Genomic DNA, 21483 nt, shown 5'->3' with positions numbered 1-21483 from the left:
TGTATGCCTCCGGTGCAGCACTAAAAAGCAAAAAAACAAAAAAAGAAAGAAGGAAAGAAAAAGAAAAGAAAAGAAAAAAACAGTCTTCCTAGAATTTGGCAAAGTGTAGGTCACCAGCATTGTTGGGCAGAATGCCCTGGAGAGATGGTGGACGGAGCCAGACTGGCCCCTGCTGAGCAGTGGGGGTGTGGACGACAGGACAGCTCCTGAGAAGTGTGACTACACTGAGGGTGGGCAGGGGTGTTAAAGGTTTTGAGGGGATGCTGGGACATACAGGAAAGGAAAGGAGAAGTGGCTTCAGAGCACATAAGTGGGGCCTTGGATGGAGTTGGGAAGATTCCCTGATCCAAGAAAAGGGCCCCGGAGCAATGGGGTTGCGGGTTTTGCGCGGGGATGTCTGACGCCCGCGCGGGTTTCCTGCCTGAGGATGAGGCCGGGGCTCTTAATTGGTGGGGGTGGGGGCGGAGATTGGGGCCAAAGTGTGGTGCGAGCACGGCGTTGCGGATGGTATTGGGCCCCACCTGAGGCTGGAGCTCAGAAGTTTGAGGACCAGGAGACTGTGCAGTTTGTCAGGTTTCTCCAGACTTGTTCGCCGCCCAGGTAAGGCCCCGAAGGGGACGAGGAGTCAGCCCTGGCCGCGGTGGCTATGGGACAGGGGACACGGGCTGGGCCGGTGGGTCAGCCGCGCCCTAGGGCTGCAGCGCTCCCGGCGTCCTCTAGGCGCCGCCCTAGCCTCAGGGCTAGACCGCAGGAGGGTGGGCATTGGAGGCAGCCCCGCGCTCCGCCAGCCCCACGGGTCAGGGGCACGGATGCGGGGCGCAGGGCCCCCGCAGCCCCTCCCGCCTCCGCCGCGGCCGCCGGGGATTAGCGCGCTGCTGGCGGTGAGGCGGGATTAGCCCGCGTGGACCCGGCGCCCGGCCCGGGGATTACCGCGCGCCCCCCCGACGGATATATTCCCGCGGCGGCGGCGGCGGTGGCCAACAGGCGGCATGACGGCGGCCGGGGGCGCGTCGGGCCGCAGGGGCTCCGGGAGGCTCTGCCCCTTCTCCATTGAGCATATCCTCTCCGGCCTCCCCGAGCGGAGCCCTCCGGCCCGGGCCGCCCCTCCGCCGCTGGCCGCCGGCCGCCAAAGCCCCGCGGAGCCCGGGGCGCCCGGGACGCCTGAGGCAGCTCCCTGTGCCTGCTGCTGCTGCTGCGGCCCCCGCGCCGCGCCCCAACGGGCCCCGGAGCCGGCCTCGGGGCTGGGTGAGTGGGCGGAGGGCGCGGGCCCGGGGGTACCCAGCGCGGCGCGGTGGGATTGGAGCCCGGCGCCTGCCCCGCGCCTCAACGCGCCCTCGCCCCGCAGGCGCGCGGCTGCCTTGGCCGGTGAGGCTAGGACCCACGGCGCCCTTGCCCTTGGCCTCGTCTACCGAAGGCTCTGGGGCGCTGCCGGGCGCTGGCAGCCCCGGGCCGCAGCGACGCACGAGGCGCCACCGCACCATCTTCAGCGAGGAGCAGCTGCAGGCGCTGGAGGCGCTCTTCGTGCAGAACCAGTACCCCGACGTGGGCACGCGGGAGCGGCTGGCCGGCCGCATCCGCCTGCGCGAGGAGCGTGTAGAGGTGTGTGTCCGCGACTCGGGGCCCGAAGTGCGGAGGCCCCGGGAGCGAGGGAGCGCCAGGCGGGTCCGGGACGAGAGGCGGGCAGGAACTGGCTCTTGCGGAAGGGCAGGAGCCGGAGCGGAGATAAGGCTGGTTTCTTTTCCTTAGTTTTAAACTCCCCTCCCCGGCACCACCCATGACTATCGAGGAGAGCATGCATGTTTCGGAATTTGGGAAGCTCGGGAGAGCGCGCAGCAGCAGGGGGTGGGAAGGGGAGGGCAAGTATGCTGGTCCGAGTGGGGAAGCTGCTACAGCCCCGATGCCCAAGTTGCTACCGGCATCTGCAGCAGGTGAGAGAGCAGGGCGCAGCCGCTGAGCGGTCCTGGCTCCGCAGTCTTCGTCCGCACACACCTGCATCCCGAGGCCCTGGCGGGTCCACTTTGGAAGCTGCGTGGGACGCAGATCCCCAGGCTGGGCGTGCCTGAGCGCCTCTCCTTCTCCTCAGGTCTGGTTCAAGAACCGCCGGGCCAAGTGGCGACACCAGAAACGCGCGTCAGCGCCTGGTAGGCTCCTGCCAGGAGCCAAGAAACCCCCTAAGGAGAGCTGCTGACGGCCATGGGGGTCACTCCTGGGCTCGGCGGCGTCCTCTGGCGTCAGCGCTGGGAGAAGAGAGATCTGCCATAACAGGAGGTGGGAGAGGACACCAGCCTCTTTCGTGGAGTCTGCACAGCTGTCTGCGTCCTGGAGCTCGATGCAGCATCTCCCTCTGCGTGTGTCCCCGGCCACTTGAGCCAGGCGGGAGAGCGCCCCATGCCCCCTGCTCTGTGCGCCCTGTTTTCCAATGGCCAGCGGCCGCAGGGCTGGGGAGATTCGGGGATGGAGTGCGGGACACAGGGAAGGTCAACTTCCTCAATCCCCCACGCACACACCCAGGAGGTACTAAACCGCCCCAGGACCACAGCCACCCCTTGGCCACCAGGCGCTGGGACTCCTCCTCCCCTCCTGCCGGTGCCGACCTCAGTCCTCTCCACCTTGACCCACCTGCAGCCCTCCCAAGGCGTAGAGGGTGGTGTCTGCATCCTGGGGCTGCTACACAGGGCCAGAGGGTCCTTACCTGTAGATTAAGGGAATTTCTTGAAGCCCCTTTCCCACCCATCGATCCTGTGAACTGCAAATACAGAAAAAGCGGTGCAGACACTGCAGTCTTCCATGACCTCACTCTACACCCAGTGGTATCTGGCCTCCTCTCTCCTTCCCAGGGAGGGGGGCCAGTTTGTCAGAGCCCAGTGAGTTCTCCGCCCCTGTGTGGAGTGCCCCCAGCAGAGCACATTGCTGCATGGATCGTTGCCAGCACCCTGGGGGCCTGCCCTGGCCTCTGGGAGCTGCTTCTTGGGTGGGGGTCATTGGCTTCCCCACTCTGAGGGGCTTCTGTGCAGAAGTGTCTGCCTCCCTCATGCGGTCAATTTCTGCCATCCTGTGGGGCAAGAAGATGTTCAATTGAGGGGGATCTGCAAACTGCCTTGAAAACACCTGCTATAGCCTCCATCATCCTGGCTCCAGGGAGAAGGACAGTGTGAAAACAAGGCTTCAATTGATCCCCAAGTTGGCCTGTACAGTGGGCACAAGGCCTGACACCCCTCATCTGGCCTGAGGACTTAGTTCTGCTTCCTCACAGGTCCTGGAGGGCAGGGGCAATGTCTGGTGTCTGGATCTCTCCAGAAAAGGTGCTGAAGCCAAGGCTGCAGCTCCCAGGGTTCTCGGAGGTGGGAGGTGTCAGGTCAGGCAGCACCATGCATGTGCCCCTTGCCAGGCCAGGGCTGCTCTGACACTGTCGGGTGGCCTCAGCACAGCAGCCCTCACTAACCCCCCCAGGATGCTCTTCTGGCTGCCACAGAGCCTTCTCTTCAAATCCTGGCCTTATCCTTGGAGATTGCCCAACTTGCCCTCAGGGCTTCCCCACAGGCTGGGACATCCTTAGCCTCCTGGCCCCAGAACCTCTGCCCTTGTTGTCTGAGTGGCTCTTTGTCATGGTGTGGGACACCCGTGATCAAGTCTCCACTTTCAAAGGACCATTGGCTGTGCTGCCCTCCAGCTTTTTCATTCCTCTTCAGCTGCCTTGGGCAGGCTCCCCCTACAGCTGCCGTAACATAAGTGTCCCTGGCTGAGCCCAGGCACTCTCTTCTCACCTCAGTTTATCACCTCCACTCTCAGGCTCGGTTCCTATCTCTGTCTCACGTTTACATCCCAGCCCAGGCCTCTCTCCTGTGCTAAAGAGTTATGTCTAGCTGTCCCTTGACTCCACCTGGAAGCCCACAGCACCTCTAAGTCCCCTTGTCCATAGCAGCCTCTTCCTCTGTGCATCCCAGGTGCATAAAACAGAGAGTTGGCAAGCACCTTGACCCCTCCTCTCCCTCACCCACCAAACCCAGGCCAACAGCAGGTTGATTTTCTCCAAAAACAATCCCAGAATCCATCTTCTTTCCAGGTTCCAGGTTGATTTTCTCCAAAAACAATCCCAGAATCCATCTTCTTTCCAGGCTCCAACCTGGTGAAAACCACTGTCATCTCTCACCTTGACCACTGCAGCCTCCTCCAGCTTGTCTGCCTGCATCACTCTGATTCCTCTGTGATTCATTCTCCGTAAAAGCCAGGGTACAAGTCCGAACCTGTCCCCCTCCTGCCTACAGCACTCCAAGGGCTTCCACTGCTCCCAGAACAAAGACAAAACAAGGTTGCCTTGACCCATGACTCTTGACTTACCTGCAGCCTGGCCCTGCCCCTCTGGCATCAGCTCCTACCCCACTGTTCCTTGCACTCTGTGTATGCAAAGGTCTTCTCCCTCTGGCCTTCAAACAAGCTCTCCCCCTCCACCTGGTCAATGCCTGCAACCACTCCCTTCCCTGGAAACTTCCCCTGACTGCCCCCCAGGTAGGATTCTGCTCTCTTGCACTTGACCGTGCCATTTTATGCCTGTTTGTGGGATGATCTGACTAGTGTCTGTCGTCTGCATTTGACTCCAGCTTTATGAGGGCAGGAACCAATACCATGGAGACACTATTCCATGACAGAATAACTGCCTATACTGAATCATTCTGGGGCAGAACTTGTTTGGTGTAATTCACAACCTCCTTTTGGAAGAAATGATGGTTCGGGAAAATGCTCAGGCAATTTTCTGGTCCACTTCGATAAGAATTAGCTGTCTTCTTGGAAGCCAACTGTAGCATTTAGGGACTAGACATTTCTCGCATAAAGATTGAATAAAAACTTTGAAACGCGTATATAACGAAGTTTTCTGAAGAGTGTGTCTTTGTTAAAAAAATAGAAGTATATGTAGTGCTTATTTGCGAGAAATTGGAATTCCAAGGCTTCCAAATATTCGGCGCTGGAATTTTTCACAATTAGCGGAAACGACACGCCCTTTAGTCTCACCACCGCAGCGCCCCCTGGCACCCACGACCCACAAGGCATGAACAGAGCGGGGCGGGGCGAGGAATACGAACCCAAAGGGTCCCGGTGACGTCAGTAAGGAGCGCCGGCCGGTCTTCGGAAACACGCGGCTCTCCGATTGGTCAGCAGTTTCAGGCGCCTGCGCAGCTGGCGCGCCCCACCTCCGCCGGTGTCGCCTCTGCGCCGCCGGGGCGGTGCTGGGATAGTGATGGAGACGCCTGGGCCGCCGGCCCGGACCCTGATGCTTCCTGCCGCGTCCCGGCCTCGGAGGAAGCGCGCAGCCGGGGAGGCCGGGCCTGCAACAAGCAGGCAGCGGGTGCTGGACGAGGAGGAGTACATCGAGGTAGGACTCGGCGCGGACGACAGTGACGTCTGGGCCCGTCCCGCGTTCCCCCTGTCCCGCGACACTCTCGTCTCCTCGCGGCGGTGGAGCAGTCCGAGCCTCTGCTGTCGAGCGTGGACGGTCTGAGAGCCAAACAAACAGCGTGTAGAGCGAGGTGTCCCTGCTGTCAGGGGGCAGTGGGGGTTGAGTGTGTCTGTACGAGGTTGCGGGTGGGCGTCAGAGAAACAAGTTTTTATTAAACGGTCATTAGGAATTTAGGAGGATGGTGACAGAACTTCCTGGAGGGCGATAATAACAAGTGCTAAGGCTGAGGGTTCTAGAAACGGTGGCATCGTGGCATCGCTGCGTCGGTGGGCCTCCCACCTTTGAAGTAGGCCTTGATCCTGCCGAAAACAACGCAGGAGAAGCTGGCACAGGGTTTGGAGGAAGTCAGTTAAGTGTAGGGGAGTCCTCTGCAATGCGGAGGCAGGTGGCTTTAGGGAACACCTGGATGCACGGACTTATAGCTCAGGATCAAGTCTGTCTGGAGCTGCAGAGGTGGGAATCTCAACCAGTGCTGGTGGTGGGGTGACTGGCTGAAGTCATCCTGGTAAAGGGTTCAGATCAGAATAGAGGGTGTGGGAGTTCCCGACCTGGCTCAGAAGTTAACAAATCTGACTAGCATCCTCATGCAGGTTCTATCCCCGGCCTTGCTTAGTGGTTTAAGGATCTGGTGTTGCTGTGAGCTGTGGTGTAGGTTGCAGATGAGGCTCAGATCCTGTGTTGCTGTGGTGCAGGCCAGCAGCTACAGCTCCCATTGGACCCCCGGCTGGGAACCTCCACATGCCCATGGGTTCAGCCCTAAAAAACAAAACAAACAAACAAAAAAGGAAGTAGTGGTTTTGGTGGAATGAAGGTGGCAACACGCACATTGATCAGGCTGATGTGGAGGTGGAGTTAAGAAAGGAGAGCGAAGGAGTTCCCGTCGTGGCGCAGTGGTTAACGAATCCGACTAGGAATCATGAGGTTGCGGGTTCGATCCCTGCCCTTGCTCAGTGGGTTAACGATCCGGCGTTGCCTTGAGCTGTGATGTAGGTTGCAGACGTGGCTCGGGTCCTGAATTGCTGTGGCTCTGGCGTAGGCTGGCAGCTACAGCTCCGATTCGACCCCTAGCCTGGGAACCTCCATATGCCTTGGGAGCGGCCCAAGAAATAGCAAAAAGACAAAAAAAAAAAAAAAAAAAAAAAAAAAAAAAAAGAAAGGAGAGCAAGAATGATGGGTTAGAGAGTTTCCCTTGTCGTGAAGCAGAAACGAATCCCACTAGTATCCATGATGATGTAGATTTGAGCCCTGGTCTTGCTCAGGGGGTCGAGGGTCTGGTGTTGCTGTGAGTTGTGGTGTAGGTTGCAGACTTGGCTTGGATCCTGTGTTGCTGTGCCTGAGGCATAGGCCAGCAGCTGTAGCTCCGATTCGACCCCTAGCCTGGGAACTTCTGTGTGCCTCAGGTGCGGCACTAAAAAGCAAACAAATAAATAAACAAGAATGATAGGTTAGTGAGGGAGAGAGAAAGCTTTAAAAGTGTCCCCAAGCTTTGGGGATCATTGGGCTGGACAGAACTTGGGAGCCTCAGTATGCACTTTAAGGGCTGAAAGGCAGATGGAACCTCTGACTTGTGTTCTGATCACTCCTTCAGGGCCTCCAGACGGTCATCCAGAGGGATTTCTTCCCTGACGTGGAGAAGCTGCAGGCGCAGAAGGAGTACTTGGAGGCAGAGGAGAATGGAGACTTGGAGCGCATGCGCCAGATCGCCATCAAGTTTGGCTCTGCCCTGGGCAAGATGTCTAGAGAGCCTCCACCGCCCTGTAAGAGGACTCCCTTGGGGGCGGGGAGGGGACTCCCACTGAACTGTTGCCTCAGGGCCCCTTTCTTTATTCCCACCCCGACTTTCCCCAGATGTGACTCCAGCCACGTTTGAAACCCCTGAGGTGCACACAGGCAGTGGAGTGGTAGGCAGTAAGGCCCGGGGCCGGGGCCGCGGCCTGGAGGATGGCACTGGTGAGTGTGTGTTCTTTTTTTTTTTTTTGTCTTTTTGCTATTTCTTGGGCCGCTCCCTCGGCATATGGAGGTTCCCAGGCTAGCGGTCCAATCGGAGCTGTAGCTGCCAGCCTACACCAGAGCCACAGCAACGTGCAATCCAAGCTGCGTCTGCGACCCACACCACAGCTCATGGCAATGCTGGATTGTTAACCCACTGAGCAAGGGCAGGGATCGAACCTGCAACCTCATGGTTCCTAGTTGGATTCGTTAACCACTGCGCCACGATGGGAACTCCATGTGTGTTCTTTTTGCTTGGGGCCTTCACCTTGGGGGCCCAGTGGTGTCCACAGGCAGACCACACCTTGTCCTTGAGGGTCTCTTTGCCTTAGTGGCACCCATAGGGTTTGGGAGCTACGGTCTAGGAAGCAGAAGATCTGGGTCCCGCTCCAAAAGTAGGGAATCCTCTGAGCCTCTGCCCCACCTCCACTCCCCACCACGAATGGGAACCTTGAGTTCCCTCTTGGTGGCCTTCTCACTGTGTCAGCCCTGTTGGTGGGCTTATGGGCCTTGGAGGGCTCCTTCCTTCACTGGCCCCTTAAGATTCTCAGCCCTCTGCACTTGCTTCTCCTGAGCTGGCTTCTACCCCTGGATGACTGTAGACTGTAGTGCTTGCTTTTCCTCCTTCAGGTTTCTGCTCAGATGTCGCCTGTCGGGGAGCCCTTTCCTGACCTCCCAGCGGCGAGTCACCTTACTCCTATGCTCTGCTCTCTGCCGCCTGGCTGTTTTCTCAATGCAGGGCATGGCCCTCTAAAAAGCCTTTCTGTTTGTTTACTGTCCCTTCCTCCACAAGAGCAGTTCTTTTGCTTCTGCCCGCACGCTCTGCATTGGATGGCGTGTGCATGTGGTGGGCCTCCCACATCTCTTCGGCGTGCTTACTGGGGTGTTAAGGTTCATCCCCACTTTAGGAGGGAGCCTCTCATGGAAGGAGCATTCTGTGAACCCTCGGGCCTCCTCCCAGTCTGTCAGCAGTGACCATGCATTGTGCTATTCACTAGGTTCTCGTCCATGAGAGCTCTCCTGGCTTCCATGCCCCGTGTACTCTCACAGGCATGGCATTTTCCGCCTCTGAACCCAGCCTTCTGCTGCTCACACAGCACATCCTGAGTGTCCTCAGAGCTTGGCTCTGCGTTACACCATGGCATGTGCCATCACCCCCTTGTTTGTCAGTCAACACAGGAATTCTTTAGCTAACCCGAGTGTAGGTATCATCTTGTTCACAGTGATAGGTGAACACAGCGAGGCTTAGGAAGGCAGTAACTTTTGTAGGTCCCAGAGCTATCGGAACGAGGTCTGCATCCCCATCTTTCTCACTCCACTCTTGACCTTTTAGGCGCAGTGTTCTGCACTTGGCCTAGCAGGTGGTAGTGTGGTGAAGAGGCTCTCCTGTGGCCTGGTGCCTGCGAGGCAACCCCCCAACCCGCAGCATGCATGCAAGATATTATGAGGTCCCCGCCATCAGGTCTACCAGCAAGTCACAGGCTTAGGTGACAGTCACCCATCGAACTGTAACCCAAGTACCAGGAGGGAGGAAATCAGGATGAGGACACACCAGGGACAGAGGGACAGCCCAGAGCTTTGGAGGCAGGGCCTACATGACTGGTACCATGCTGGTGGGAAAGACCTGCCGTGATCATGTTGCTCTGCAATCCACCCCCTTGCCCCTCCCTGGTCTGAGTCAGAGCACCTGCTGCATTGGCAGCCAGTAGATGAGGTGGCCCCTGGGGCTGCCTGGCAGCTGGGGTGGTAACTTTGCCCCCAGGGGTCATCTGGCAGTGCGGGCTCACAGACAGACCCACAGATGGGGGAGGCCTCCAACCCTGATTGTCACTGGAACCCAGGGTGCTACTTGTGCCATTCATGGCTCCTCGTCCCACGCCCATGCCCCATGCAGGAGAGTCTGTGAAGGAGGAGGAGGAGGCGGCCCTGCCCAGCCTGGATGTCTTCTTGAGCCGGTACACAAGTGAGGACAACGCCTCCTTCCAGGAGGTCATGGAGGTGGCCAAGGAGAAGAGCCGCGCCCGCCACGCCTGGCTGTACCAGGCTGAGGAGGAGTTCGAGAAGGTGCCCTGGCGCATGGCGGAGGCACCCTCTTTTGGGGTTGGGGGGCCCAGGGCCCAGGGGCCTCTCTGACCCTCACTCCCCATGACTCAGAGGCAGAAAGATAACCTGGAGCTTCCATCAGCTGAGCACCAAGCCATCGAGAGCAGCCAGGCCGGCGTGGAGACCTGGAAGTACAAGGCCAAGAACTCCCTCATGTACTACCCAGAGGGTGAGCAGCCGGCGGGGGTCGGGGTGGGGCTTCCAAGTGTCCTGGCCTGTTTGAGCAGTGGCCCCCCAGCCTCGGCCAGGCTGTGCTCCTCCCATGGCGTGGCCAGGGGCAGCCCACCCTGATACCCATTTCTGCCCATCTGCCAGGCGTCCCTGACGAAGAGCAGTTGTTTAAGAAGCCCCGGCAGGTGGTGCACAAGAACACGCGCTTCCTCAAGGACCCCTTCAGCCAGGCACTGAGCCGGTCCCAGCTGCAGCAGGCTGCTGCCCTCAATGCCCAGGTGGGGGGACTCTGGGGCTCCAAGCCTCGCCCCTCTGTTCTCAGCTGCCCTCCTAAGTTGGGACCGACCTCGGGCTCAGCAGAGCTTGGCAGGACTGGGGTGATTGAGTCCCTGTGGGTGGGGGGGGCTCCTGAAGCTTTTCTCGGATCCCTGGGGACTCTTGGTTGGCACAGTCTTGCTCAGACATTTTGTGGGTCAGCTCTGTGCTGGCTCCCTTTGGGGGCAAAGATGTGGGAGGAGGGAGGCAGCCGGAGCCACCTGGTCTGACCAGACCCCCACCCCCACCCCCACCCCCACCCAGGGCAGGGCTTGGGGAGACGAGGCCTGTGGGGGAAGGGCTTGGTGGGGTGGGCAGCAGAGATTTCAGCCCTTGTGTGGTAATGCCTCTGGTGGGTTGAAGGGGGCAGGAGGGGTTGGGAAGACTGTTTTGGAGGCTCTCACAGTTGCCTAGCAGGGAGGAGGTCAGAGCGCAGGTGTCCTGCATTAGCATAGTTCCCGTGGGGACTCTGGACATAGTGTGGGTGTGGGGGGATCCCCTGCACGTGGTGGGGGTGTGGCCGAGGCCCCACTGCCCTGGTTTCCATGGAAGGGGCGCTTCCCTTACATGAATACTGCTCTGAGGGGTTCTCCCTCCTTCCCCTGGGTCTGCCCCCAGGAGGGGAGGTGCCCATGGGCAGATGGGCGGGCGGGCCTGACTCCACTTCTCCTCTTGTTCCAGCATAAACAGGGCAAGGTGGGTCCGGACGGCAAGGAGCTGATCCCCCAGGAGTCCCCCCGAGTGGGCGGGTTTGGATTTGTTGCCACCCCTTCTCCTGCCCCTGGTGAGAAGCCTGCCCCTGGCCAGCTGGCCTGCTGCTGGGATGGCCTAGGGGGAGGTGGGCTGCCCCGTTGGCCCCAGCCACTCCTGCTGCTCTCCTGGATCTGGCTTTCACTGAATGTGACTTGGGCCTAGTGTCCCACCCCTGCAACACCAGGGCTGAACGGGGCTGCAGGTGAGCTGGACTCTTAGGCCTGAGACAGATGGGGCCTGTTGGTCTAGCTGGGTGGCCTCTGCCTGGCCCTCACCTTGGCAGGACAGACTGGTGTGGTGAGCATGCTAAGGCAGCATGGTGAGCACAGGGGCGCTGGGCAGGCATCTTCTCTTGTAGAACGTGTGTGTGGAAGCCAGACTCTGTCTCCAGGAGGCTGGGTGCACCAGGGCCTGAGGGGTCCTGCTGGGCTGCGTGGCTTCCCTCACTCAGGCTGCCCGCCTCGTGCCACCGTCAGTCCCGGATGACATCTCCCAGTTCTGGGCTCCACGTCAGTGGGCACAAGGTGCTCGTTAACCTAAATATAGGGAGTTGAGAGGGTGCATGCAACTCAGGGTGGCCTCCTGGGCCCATGCTGGCCTTTGTGGCCAGGGCCTACGAGGGCACCATGGTTTGCCCAGCTCCTGGGTGGTTTGGAAGCTTGGAAGCTCCTAAGCATCTCCTCCATTGTGGTGGAGTCTGCACCTCTCTGGGGAGCTGCCCCCACCCACTACCCCCAGGCTAAGTCCCTGGTTGCAGGGTCTGGCGTGCACAGTGGCCATGGTGTTTCCCTCTCAGGGCAGAGGTGCCAGGTTGCGTGTCCTGGGAAAGATGGAGGGCCAGCTGCTAGCCTTGGTGCCTGATTCCCCCCCCCCCCCCCGCCCCCGGTCCCTGACCTAAGGTGACTGTGGGTTCTTCCTCTGCAGGTGTGAACGAGTCCCCGCTGATGACCTGGGGGGAGGTAGAGAACACACCCCTGAGAGTGGAAGGATCCGAAAGCCCCTACGTGGACAGGACACCTGGGCCAGCCTTCAAGGTGGGTGGTGGTAGGGGTAGTACAGGTGGGCCCAAGTGGACATGAGGCCTTCTGAGCTCCCATGGTCTAGTGAAGAGGGAAGGGGGCTACAGACCTGCGCAGGTGCCAGAGTGTGGGCGGGTGGGTCTGGCACGGGGGTACGTGGGAGTGGGCCAGGCATCCAGTCAGAAAGCTGCTGTGGTGCCTGAGCCTGTGGACCTGGAGCACAGGGCGGTGCAGAGATGAGGGCTAGTCTCAGGTAGGCCAGAAGCTCAACTACACCACAGGCCTGAGGGCCAGGAAGGGTCCTGGAGCCCCTGTGTCCCATGTGACACACTGTGTCCTCAGGAGGGCAGGGTCCTGATGGAGAGGCCTCTGGTTACAGGAGAACCAGATTGCATGGCCCAGCCCGGTGTTGGAGGAGTGGTCAGAGTGCGGTTCATGGGGCCTGAAGCCTGTGAGGGAGGCCCTTTGTGAGCCAGGCGGGCAGAAGGCTGGGTGCAGGTTGTTCATAGGGATGGGGTGGCCCAGGGAGTGGGTGGGCAGGTGGGGCCCCAGAGTGGTGTTAGGAAGGCCCCTGGTTTGCTCAGTTTGTGGCGAAATAGCGATGGATATGGCTTGGGGGGATTTGGACATAGGCCTGCACACTCCGCCCTTTGTGGCGGTCCTGTGTGTTGCTCGGCCAACCTCCGTATGGGGGCATCACTGGTGGCAGGGATTGGTGGTACCGCAAGTAATATTATCTGATTTGAAACCCCCAAAAGTTGGGCAGCAGGCTGGGGTTAATGTAGGTCTGGGGAGGGGGGGTTCACAGGTCCCTTTACCTTTTTTTTTTTTTTTTTTTGGACTTTTTAGGGCGGCACCCGTGGCATATGGAAATTCTCAGGCTAGGGATCCAATGGGAGCTGTAGCTGCCAGCCTACGCCACAGCCACAGCAACGCCAGATCCAAGCCTCGTCTGCAACCTACATCACAGCTCACAGTGAGTGAGGCCAGGGATCGAACCTGCAACCTCAGGGTTCCTAGTTAGATTTGTTTCTGCTTTGCCATGACAGGAACTCCTCCATAGGTTTCTTTAAACACTGGCAGTAATCAACTTCAAGTGTAAAGGAGAAAGAATCAATCATTGTAGCAACAGAAGGGTTTAATCAGTAGGAGTGACTCAGCTTGGGAGGAGAGCACAGGCTTGTAGGCCGGACTTACAGGAGGGCACATAGCAGGGCAGCTGAGAGGAGGGTGCCCTCCTCCAGCACAGGAGAGACGCTTGTCTAGGTCACATTCATAGGGCCTTGGTGCCTTGGTTCTCAGTCTGGGGCATAGTGACAACCAAGAAATACTTGCAGGAGGGGTGTATATGGCCAGCATGTCAGGAGTGAGCTGCTGGTCCTCAGTCCTAGGCAGAATTGGGGGCAGGAGAGAGATGGTGCCTCGTGTTGTTTGTGCTGGGTATTTGGAAATAGGGTGAACCAGGTCCTTAACACGTGTAGCAGGATGATTCCAGTAAGGTGGCAGAAAAGTAAAGCATTAAAATAATGAGTGCAAAACTTCAGAATGACACACCCGTTAATATTTATTCTGATATTAAAGGCAGAAAGGACTTTCTAAAGGTCTTTTTTTTTTTTTTTTTTGTCTTTTTTGTTGTTGTTGTTATTGTTGTTGTTGTTGCTATTTCTTGGGCCGCTCCCGTGGCATATGGAGGTTCCCAGGCTAGGGGTTGAATCGGAGCTGTAGCCACTGGCCTACCCCACAGCCACAGCAACACGGAATCCGAGCCGCGTCTGCAACCTACACCACAGCTCACGGCAATGCCGGATCGTTAACCCACTGAGCAAGGGCAGGGACTGAACCCGCAACCTCATGGTTCCTAGTCGGATTCGTTAACCACTGGCGCCACGACGGGAACTCCAGAAAGGACTTTCTAAATCTAACGAAGTAAGAAATCACAAAGCAGAATCTCTGCTGTGGCACATCGGACTGCAGCATCCCAGGTCACTGCAGAGGTGCAGATTCGATCCCCAGCCCAGCGCAGTGGGTTAAAAAGATTCAGTGTCGGAGTTCCCGTTGTGGTGCAGTGGAAACAAATCCGACTGGGAACCATGAGGTTGCGGGTTCGATCCCTGGCCCCTCTCAGTGGGTTAAGGATCTGGCGTTGCTGTGAGCTGTGGTGTAGGTCGCAGACGCGGCTCAGATCACATGTTGCTGTGGCTCTGGCATAGGCCGGTGGCTACAGCTCCGATTAGACCCCTAGCCTGGGAACCTCCACATGCCACAGGTGTGGCCCTAAAAGGACAAAAGACAAAAAATAATAATAATAATAAGATCCAGTGTTGCTTGCAGCCGTGGTGTACATTGCAGCTATGGCTCAGATTCAATTCCTTGCCCTGGAACTTCCATGTGCTGCGAGTGTGGCCATAAAAAGAAGAAAAAAAAATCACAAAGGCGGCAATGTTGGGTTATGCCATGTGAAGGTGACAACCTCAGGTGAAGCAGAAAACATCAAAAATAAGATTAAAAGCAAACAAGTGAAGGAGTTCCCGTTGTGGCCTAGCAGTTAATGAACCCAACTAACACTCATGAAGATGTGGTTCCATCCCTGGCCTTGATCAGTGGGTTAAGTATCTGGCGTTGCTGTGAGATGTGGTATGGGTCACAGATGCAGCTCGGATCCTGCATTGCTGTTACTGTGGCATAGGCCGGTGGCTACAGCTCTGATTTGATTCTTAGCCTGGGAACCTCCATATGTTGCTGGTGTGGCCCTAAAAAACAAAAAAAGCAAACAAGTGAAAGAAATCTGAATGGTGTATGTTAACATAGTCAATGTAGGTAGAGTTCCTGTAAGTGAGAAAAGGAACAAAACACCAAGATAGATGCCCTGGCAGAAAGCTAGTCCCTGAACATACGTCCTGAAGCTCTGTAGAGAAATCCGGGAGGTCAATTCATCCCTGTGTTCAGAGGGAAGCCAACTGAAATGAGACCCCTTTTCTGAACGGTGATCAGAAGTTCCTGGTTGGGCCATGCCAGCTTCATGAAAAGCCCAGGCCAGGCAGGAGGGTGGGCTCTAGGGGGCTTTCAAGGAAGTGATTGGGGGTTGTTGGGATCCAGGGGCCACAGGAAAAGGTTGGCACCTCTAGTCAGGCCACCCACACACCTGCTGCCTTTTAGATCTTGGAGCCCGGCCGCAGGGAGCGGCTGGGGCTAAAGATGGCCAACGAGGCTGCCGCCAAGAACCGGGCCAAGAAGCAGGAGGCTTTGCGAAGAGTGACGGAGAACCTGGCCAGGTGAGGGGTGGCCTGGCCGCGGTGGGGGTGGGGGTGTCTCTCTGCCCTGCTTGCCCGCGCCCCCCCCTGGTGTGGACATGTGCTCAGAACCTGGGTCTGGCGGGGGCCTTGTGGCAGTCCTGGTCCAGAGCTGGGGTTGGGGGGGCTCTACTTTTTTTCGAGCCTCTCTCACTCATCTCTCAGGGATAACCTTTAGGCCCATCTCCTCTGAGCTTCCATCTACCCTGTGGAGTTGGTGTCGTCACTTCAGCCCCACGGCTAGGGGCAACTACACCCCTTGATCTCAGGTTTGGCCTCACTGTCCTGTGCTAGGCCATCCAGTGTCCTCCGCCTAGAATGACCACACACTTCCTGGGGGCCTTCCTTTGGGGCTGAGGGAGGGCCTGCTGCTGGTGTGCATGATTGGGCCTAATCCTGCCTCTTGCACACCCCTTCCACTGCAGCCTTACCCCCAAAGGCCTGAGCCCAGCCATGTCCCCGGCGCTGCAGCGCCTTGTGAGCAGGACAGCTAGCAAGTACACGGACCGGGCCCTGCGAGCCAGTTATACACCATCCCCGGCCCGCTCGGCCCACCTCAAGACCCCAGCTGGTGGGCCTCAGACCCCCACAAGCACACCGGCTCCCGGCTCTGCCACACGCACCCCCCTCAGCCAGGACCCAGCCTGCATCACGGACAATTTGCTGCAGCTCCCTGCCCGGCGCAAAGCCTCGGACTTCTTCTAGGGCCTGGGCTAGGCTGGGCCACGGGAAGCTTCGTGGAGCCTCCAGGGGAGCTCTCTACCCAGCGGAGGACTCCAGCTTCCTAGGGACCCAGGGTCGTGTCCAAAGTAGTGAGCGTCCCAGGAGCCACAGAAGAAAGGTGCCAGGCTGGCACAGGATCTGCCCCTGCGGCCCTGGGGTGCATCCCAGGGCTTTGCTGGTACAGTTTTTTATTGGACTCCCCCTCCTTTCTATTTAACCGTAATTAAAGAGCATTTCCAGGAGTTCACGTCGTGGCTCAGCAGAAATGAATCCGACTGGTATCCATGAGGACACCGGTTTGATCCCTGACCTCACTTAGTGGGTTAAGGATCTGGTGTTGCTGTGAACTGTGGTGTAGGTCCCAGATGTGGCTTGGATCCCAAGTTGCTGTGCTGTAGCATAGGCTGGCAGCTGTAGCTCCTATTTGATCCCTAGCCTGGGAACCTCCATATATACTGTGGTGTAGCCCAAACAAACAAACAAAAAAAAGCATTTCCGGTGAGCAGGGCTGCCTCCACCCTTGGGCTGTGACCCCAGCCACCCTTGTGCCTTCCTCGCGCTCCCGCTCAGGATCTCAGGCACCAGTTGGCCCTGCAAGTGCCATGTATCCCACTGAGGGCTTGGGGCTTCGACTGCCCAGGGTCAGGAAAGGGCCACTTCTGGTTCTTTACCCACATAGGGATGATGGCTAGGCCCTAGGAAGTGGGGAGGCAGAGGGGGATGCTGTAAAAGCAAGGTCACTGGAGGCCAGATGCTGATGACTTAGAGCTTGTGGCTGGCATGTGGGGAGTGTTCCCAGGTGGGGGATGGGGAAGCTGCTGCCAAATAGTCTCAGCTTCCAGGTCTCCCATCCCATCCCTGTTGAGGGAGGGCCGTGTGAGGGAGGGAATGGGGTCTGCGTGGGGAGGCGCAGGGTGGGGCGGGTCAGGGAGACCCACGGGGGCCTGGCGGGTGGGCTGGCTGTGATCTCTTCTTGTCCAGGAGGAATGGGCCCCCGAGCTGTAGCCCCCGATGCCGCAGGCAGGGTGGCTGCTGAGTCCTAGAGAAAAAGACTCCTGGGGGCTCTGCAGTATACACTCTGTGGTTTATTTGGTGGTCAGGGTTTAAGGTCTTTGCTACTAAGTAGAAGAAAGCTAATAGAACGTAATCAAAATAGCGGTTTAATTGACGGATTTTACTTGTTCTCGCACCTGTGCCTTCTTCAGCTCCTACCTCCTACTTAGCTTATGGGGCGCTCACTGTGCACCCTGCCCCCCCTGGGGCCCTCCGCACCGCTAGGTGCTTGCCTTCCCCACCTCGGCTCCGGAGACATGATGGTCCTTCACCCTGGAGGTCTCGGCCAGCCTGTCCTCCATCTTGTCCTCATTCTCAGGCACCAGCAGCAGCCGGTGCTGGGTCTTGGCCCCTAGCTTGTGGTCAGGCCGGTGCTCGGGCCGCGAGCCTGGCCGGGTGTCCAATTTGCACTCGGCCCGGTACTTGCCCTCGCCCTCCCTCTTGAAGGAGGCAGAAGACATGGCTTTGGGCTTGGGGGGCTGCAGCCACGAATGGCTGAGGATCTCGTCAATGTGCAGCCGCCGGTTGACGTCAGGCTGCAGGATGCGGTAGATGAGGTCCTTGCACTCGCCCGTCAGGTTCTTTGAGCGAGGGAAGTCCACACGGTGCTCCTTCTGGATGCGCAGCATCTTCTTGATGTCGGAGTCATCGTAGGGCATGGAGCCGCAGACCATGATGTAGAGAATCACGCCCAGGCTCCAGATGTCATACACCTTGGGCTGGTAGGGGATGCCCTGTAGCACCTCGGGGGCTGCATAGGCTGCTGACCCGCAGAAGGTCTTGCTGAGGATGATGCGCCCGGTGCCATCCCGCAGGCAGCGCTTGGAGAAGCCGAAGTCAGACAGCTTGATGTTGAAGTCCTTGTCAAGGAGGAGGTTCTCGCACTTGAGGTCTCGGTGGACGACATCCAGGTCATGGCAGTACTTGACGGCTGAGGAGAGCTGCCGGAACATCTTCCGAGCCACATCCTCATGCAGGGCTCCCCGGCATTTAATGAACTCAAGGAGGTCGCCCTGGACGCCGAGCTCCATGACGATGTAGATGCGCCCATCGGAGGTCTCAAAGATCTCATAGGTTTTGATGATGGATCGGTGGTTGACGGTTGCCAGGATGTCCATCTCCCGGGGAAGGAATCTCTCCACAAAGTCAGTGGGTGTCTTCTTGCGGTCGATGATCTTGACCGCCACATTGAACTTGAGGCGCTCAGAGTAGGCAGATTTGACTTTGGCGTATGAGCCCTTGCCCAGGTTGATGCCTACGATGTAACCCTTCTTCCTTAGGACCGCGGCATCATCCATGGTGCCAGGAGCGGCCGGTGCCGCTGCCTTCTACATCCCCTCCCCACGTGGGCCAGCGGGCATTGTCCTTGTTTGCGCTGTAGGAAGCCGTCTGGTCGGGCTGGGCCTGCAGTTGGAGGTGTAGAACGCCCAGCATTGTCCCCGCGTGACTTCAGCCTGTGAAGTCATAAAGCCAGGCTGCCCGGAGTGGGGACTGGGTGGGGGCCAGTCCTAGGAGCTCTGGAAGACAGGCTGGCCTGGCAGGAGCGCCGCTTCCCACCGGCTGGAAGGAGCCCAGCACACAGGACATCAGAGACCCTCCCTGCTCTTCCACGCTGTGCTGCCCTGTCTCCACTCAGGCCCCAGGAGCTGCCCAGGCCCAGCCAGCATGCTGGCTCCATGCCCATTTCCCTCTTTTGGTTGTGACGCTGACCCTGCAATGGTCCTTGTCCCATGAGGGCCAATTTCCTGCAGCTTCTCTGAGGTGTGATGAACACCTCTTCTTGGTCTTGTGTCCCAGGGACTTGGCTGTGCCTGGGAGGGCAGCCCTGGTCTGGCTGGGCTGGGGTTCCAGAACTGTCTGGAGCCAAGTGTAGCTGCTGTTCAGGGTGGAGAGCTGGGTGGTGAGCAGGGTGAGGAGGGTGGGAGTGCCCCAAGGGACCTCCTGGAGAATGCAGGTTCTGAGGGATGGGGCCTGGAGAGGTGACGAGGGCTGGGCAGGGAAGGGCCTGGGAGAGCTAGGCTGTTCTGAGAATGGCTAAACCTCAGAGTCCAGAGGGAGGAGGAGAGGGAGGGGGCTTTTCCCTGAACAACCAGGACCCAAATCACCTTGGATCCAAGGATCCAAGGCCAGTGCCTATGACTCAGGCCAAGGAGACCAGGCAGGGGCAGGCAGCAGAGGGGTCTGGACCCCTGGCCTGGGAGTGGGCGGGGCCTCTGGGGATCCTTGGAACTGTGGTCCTGGGAGTCCTGGGGGTCCTGGGGTTGGCAGTACCCAGAGCAGCGACTGTGAAGAGAACGCACTTGGGTGAGGAGGGTCCTGGATTATGTCGCTGGGGACCTTTGTGAGCTGTTGGAACCCAGGACACATCATTTTGCATCCCTTAGACATCTTTTGCCTTTGGAAACCACGTGAAAACCCTCTTGTTTCTGGTTTGGGAAACGTGGCCTCCTGGAGCATCTCCTCAGGTACCTTGGCCCTGCTGTCCATTTGTCTTCCGAGTGCAGTTTGTGTGCTTGGTGTTGGGGGGTAACCCCGGAGCCCAAATGGAGAGGATCGGCAGGGCTCACCAGGTTGCTGGGAGACACAATATGCAGCCTGAGTGCCTGGGGCTCTTGACAGAGGTCCGTGAAGAAGTTTGGTGGCAGGGCGGCCAGGTCCAGAGGCCCATAGGAGGGACCGGCCCAGTGCCTGCCTTTCTTCTGGAGGCAGAATGGCCAGAACTTCACTGCTCTGCATCTCAGAGGAGGCAGCTGCAAGGCCTGCAGGCCATGACCCAGGAGTGCAGCACTTTTCCTGCCCCAGGTGCTCTGTCTGGATGATGACTGCCCTCCTGGTGGACGCCACCCCTTTCCTCGCCCACACTTCCCCCTTAGTTGTGGATTCTGCCCCATATGCACCCTGCCTCTGCCCAGGATGGCATGGCCTCTTTGGATCTTAGGGGACGTGGAGGGGGCAGTTGCCAGCAGAGCTGCCTGGCATGGAGCAGCCAGCTCTGTCCGGGATGAGAACGCAGGGGCAGGTACTGCTGTTGCGCCTGGGGTGGGGGTAGACTGGAAGGGGCTCAGGGTGCTCCCAGCTGTGGATTCAAGGCCTGCAGACCCTGGGATGGCCCCCCTTGGAGTGTGAGCCTCCATTTTCCACCCCGTCCATGGCATTGGAGGGTTGACTCCAAGCAGGGGGTGACTAATGGACAGGGACTTGCCTTTCTGGAGCCTAGAGGAGAGGGAGGTTCAGTGTCACCCACAGTGTGAACACCCAATGACTGTGCTGGTACAGAGAGACACAGAGCTCTGAGGACAGAGAGCTTGGGCAGAACTGGGGGTGCTGGGAAGGCTGAGGCCTGAGGTCAACCCACACAGAGGAGGACAGAGGAGAATGATGATTTAAATGCGTGTGACAGAACAGTATGGTGAGTGTGGGGAGGAGAGGGCCATTGAGGCCACATTGAGGGTCTTGATCCTAAAGCCTCAGGGGGGTCCCGGAAGGAGTCTGATCCAGGGCCAAGGGCAGTGGAGCTGCTCACATGGTGGCCTGACATTGGAGGCCACCTGGGGAGGAGTAGGCCTCAGGCACCTGGGCCTCTGCTCTGCACCATGCGATTTCAGGCAGTCACCCACCCTCTCAGAGCCATCTCCCTGCCTGTAAAGCATACAGTAGGTGCTCCTTCCTGTGGTTCCTCCTGCCCAGCCTTGCCTCCAGGCTGGGCTGCAAAGAGTCACTCCCAGGACCTCTTGCCTTGCTCGCCATCCTGATGACCACATTGATGACTGGCGAGGAGGCTCAAAAGCCTCCCCAGGACGTCCCCATCCCTGCCGGCCCCATGTGATCTAGAATTCCACTCCATCACCAGGTAAGCTGCAGCACTGGGCCCCTGGGGCCTCCAAGACCACTTGGCCAGTTCTACCCTGGGACCTGGGCACCTGCAGCCTGCCGGCTGCTGTCAGGGGCACTCAGACAGCTTTGTGTGTGGAGGCGATGGCCCCTCGGCTGGACCTGGAGAGATGGGCCTGGTCTGCAGGGACATGTCTGCAAGCATGGTTATGGCCCATGTGTGTGGGGCAGAGGGACTGGAAAGCCAGAGCTGGGAGGACCTCAGGGCCAGGCATGGGGGCCCTTCCTACGGGCAATACAGGAGGGGCTCTGATGGGGAAGGAGGCCTACGTCGTGGCTGAGTCAGGACACGGGAGCACAGAGCCATGAGAATCCAGGGCACAGAGGTGGCTGTGGGAGATGGTCAAGAAAGAGGCAGGCTGATGTGGGGAGGTGCTGCCAGGGGGCCAGGTTTGGGCACTCACTGGGGCTCCCCTCTCCCCAGACGCCAACCCAGGCAGGAGGAGAGGTCAGCGTGAAGGTCTGTGCTCTCAGGGTATGTTGAACCCGAAGATCCACATGAGGTCGTCCAGAGTAAGCGCAGGACAGGGGGAGGAAGTGGCTGCCTCACACAGCTGGCTAAGAACTGTGAGAAGCGATGGGCAGCCCTGGTGCCTGGCAGGCAGTGATGCTCATGCAGGCCCACTTCCTCCGTGGATATGAGGGCACTGGGGCCAGCCATGCATGCGGGGGCACCTGTCCTCTCCCTCAGCCAATGTCCACTCATCTACTCTGGCAGGGAGGT

General features: G+C 58.7%; 3 protein-coding genes across 5 annotated transcripts; 2 read left to right on the top strand and 1 right to left on the bottom strand.

Moving 5' to 3' along the window:
- The first annotated feature begins 785 nt into the window (after positions 1 to 785).
- Positions 786 to 4865, top strand: GSC2 (goosecoid homeobox 2). The gene is made up of 3 exons (XM_001927426.6): positions 786 to 1245; positions 1346 to 1599; positions 2084 to 4865. The coding sequence occupies exons 1-3, from the start codon at positions 990 to 992 to the stop codon at positions 2186 to 2188; spliced, it is 615 nt and encodes a 204-aa protein (XP_001927461.5). The 5' UTR covers positions 786 to 989; the 3' UTR covers positions 2189 to 4865.
- Positions 4866 to 5225: 360 nt separating this feature from the next.
- ESS2 (ess-2 splicing factor homolog) lies at positions 5226 to 16057 on the top strand. Of its 3 annotated transcripts, none has more exons than XR_014826111.1 (10): positions 5226 to 5368; positions 7041 to 7209; positions 7301 to 7402; positions 9336 to 9505; positions 9596 to 9713; positions 9860 to 9993; positions 10712 to 10814; positions 11708 to 13472; positions 14045 to 15074; positions 15518 to 16057. XR_014826111.1 is itself a non-coding variant. In XM_005654113.4 (10 exons), the coding sequence occupies exons 1-10, from the start codon at positions 5234 to 5236 to the stop codon at positions 15795 to 15797; spliced, it is 1437 nt and encodes a 478-aa protein (XP_005654170.1). In that variant the 5' UTR covers positions 5226 to 5233; the 3' UTR covers positions 15798 to 16057. The 3 variants fall into 3 exon arrangements, 1 of the variants encoding a protein (XP_005654170.1); XR_014826112.1 differs by having other exon boundaries at positions 10712 to 11307; positions 11708 to 11817; positions 14959 to 15074; XM_005654113.4 differs by having other exon boundaries at positions 11708 to 11817; positions 14959 to 15074.
- A 1032-nt stretch (positions 16058 to 17089) lies between these two features.
- On the bottom strand, positions 17090 to 18166 carry TSSK2 (testis specific serine kinase 2). The gene is given in 1 exon segment (NM_001287413.1): positions 17090 to 18166. A coding segment is annotated over 1 exon segment (1077 nt).
- Between the last annotated feature and the right edge of the window lie 3317 nt (positions 18167 to 21483).

This window comes from Sus scrofa, chromosome 14, assembly GCF_054392235.1.
Source record: "Sus scrofa isolate SSC_HxYL_T2T_F1_AM1 chromosome 14, Sscrofa_HxYL_maternal_Yorkshire_Landrace_v2.0, whole genome shotgun sequence".
NCBI classification, from domain to species: domain Eukaryota; kingdom Metazoa; phylum Chordata; class Mammalia; order Artiodactyla; family Suidae; genus Sus; species Sus scrofa.
The sequence above is the reverse complement of the archived record's forward strand: the minus strand, read 5'-3'. Positions and strand labels throughout refer to the sequence as shown.

Excerpts from the sequence above, each read along its gene's own strand:
- GSC2 (XM_001927426.6), top strand. The coding sequence starts at position 990 with ATGACGGCGGCCGGGGGCGCGTCGGGCCGCAGGGGCTCCGGGAGGCTC. Across the intron at positions 1,246-1,345 it reads GGAGCCGGCCTCGGGGCTGG|GCGCGCGGCTGCCTTGGCCG; the intron begins GTGAGTGGGCGG and ends CTCGCCCCGCAG. Across the intron at positions 1,600-2,083 it reads TGCGCGAGGAGCGTGTAGAG|GTCTGGTTCAAGAACCGCCG; the intron begins GTGTGTGTCCGC and ends CCTTCTCCTCAG.
- ESS2 (XM_005654113.4), top strand. The coding sequence starts at position 5,234 with ATGGAGACGCCTGGGCCGCCGGCCCGGACCCTGATGCTTCCTGCCGCG. Across the intron at positions 5,369-7,040 it reads ACGAGGAGGAGTACATCGAG|GGCCTCCAGACGGTCATCCA; the intron begins GTAGGACTCGGC and ends TCACTCCTTCAG. Across the intron at positions 7,403-9,335 it reads CGGCCTGGAGGATGGCACTG|GAGAGTCTGTGAAGGAGGAG; the intron begins GTGAGTGTGTGT and ends TGCCCCATGCAG.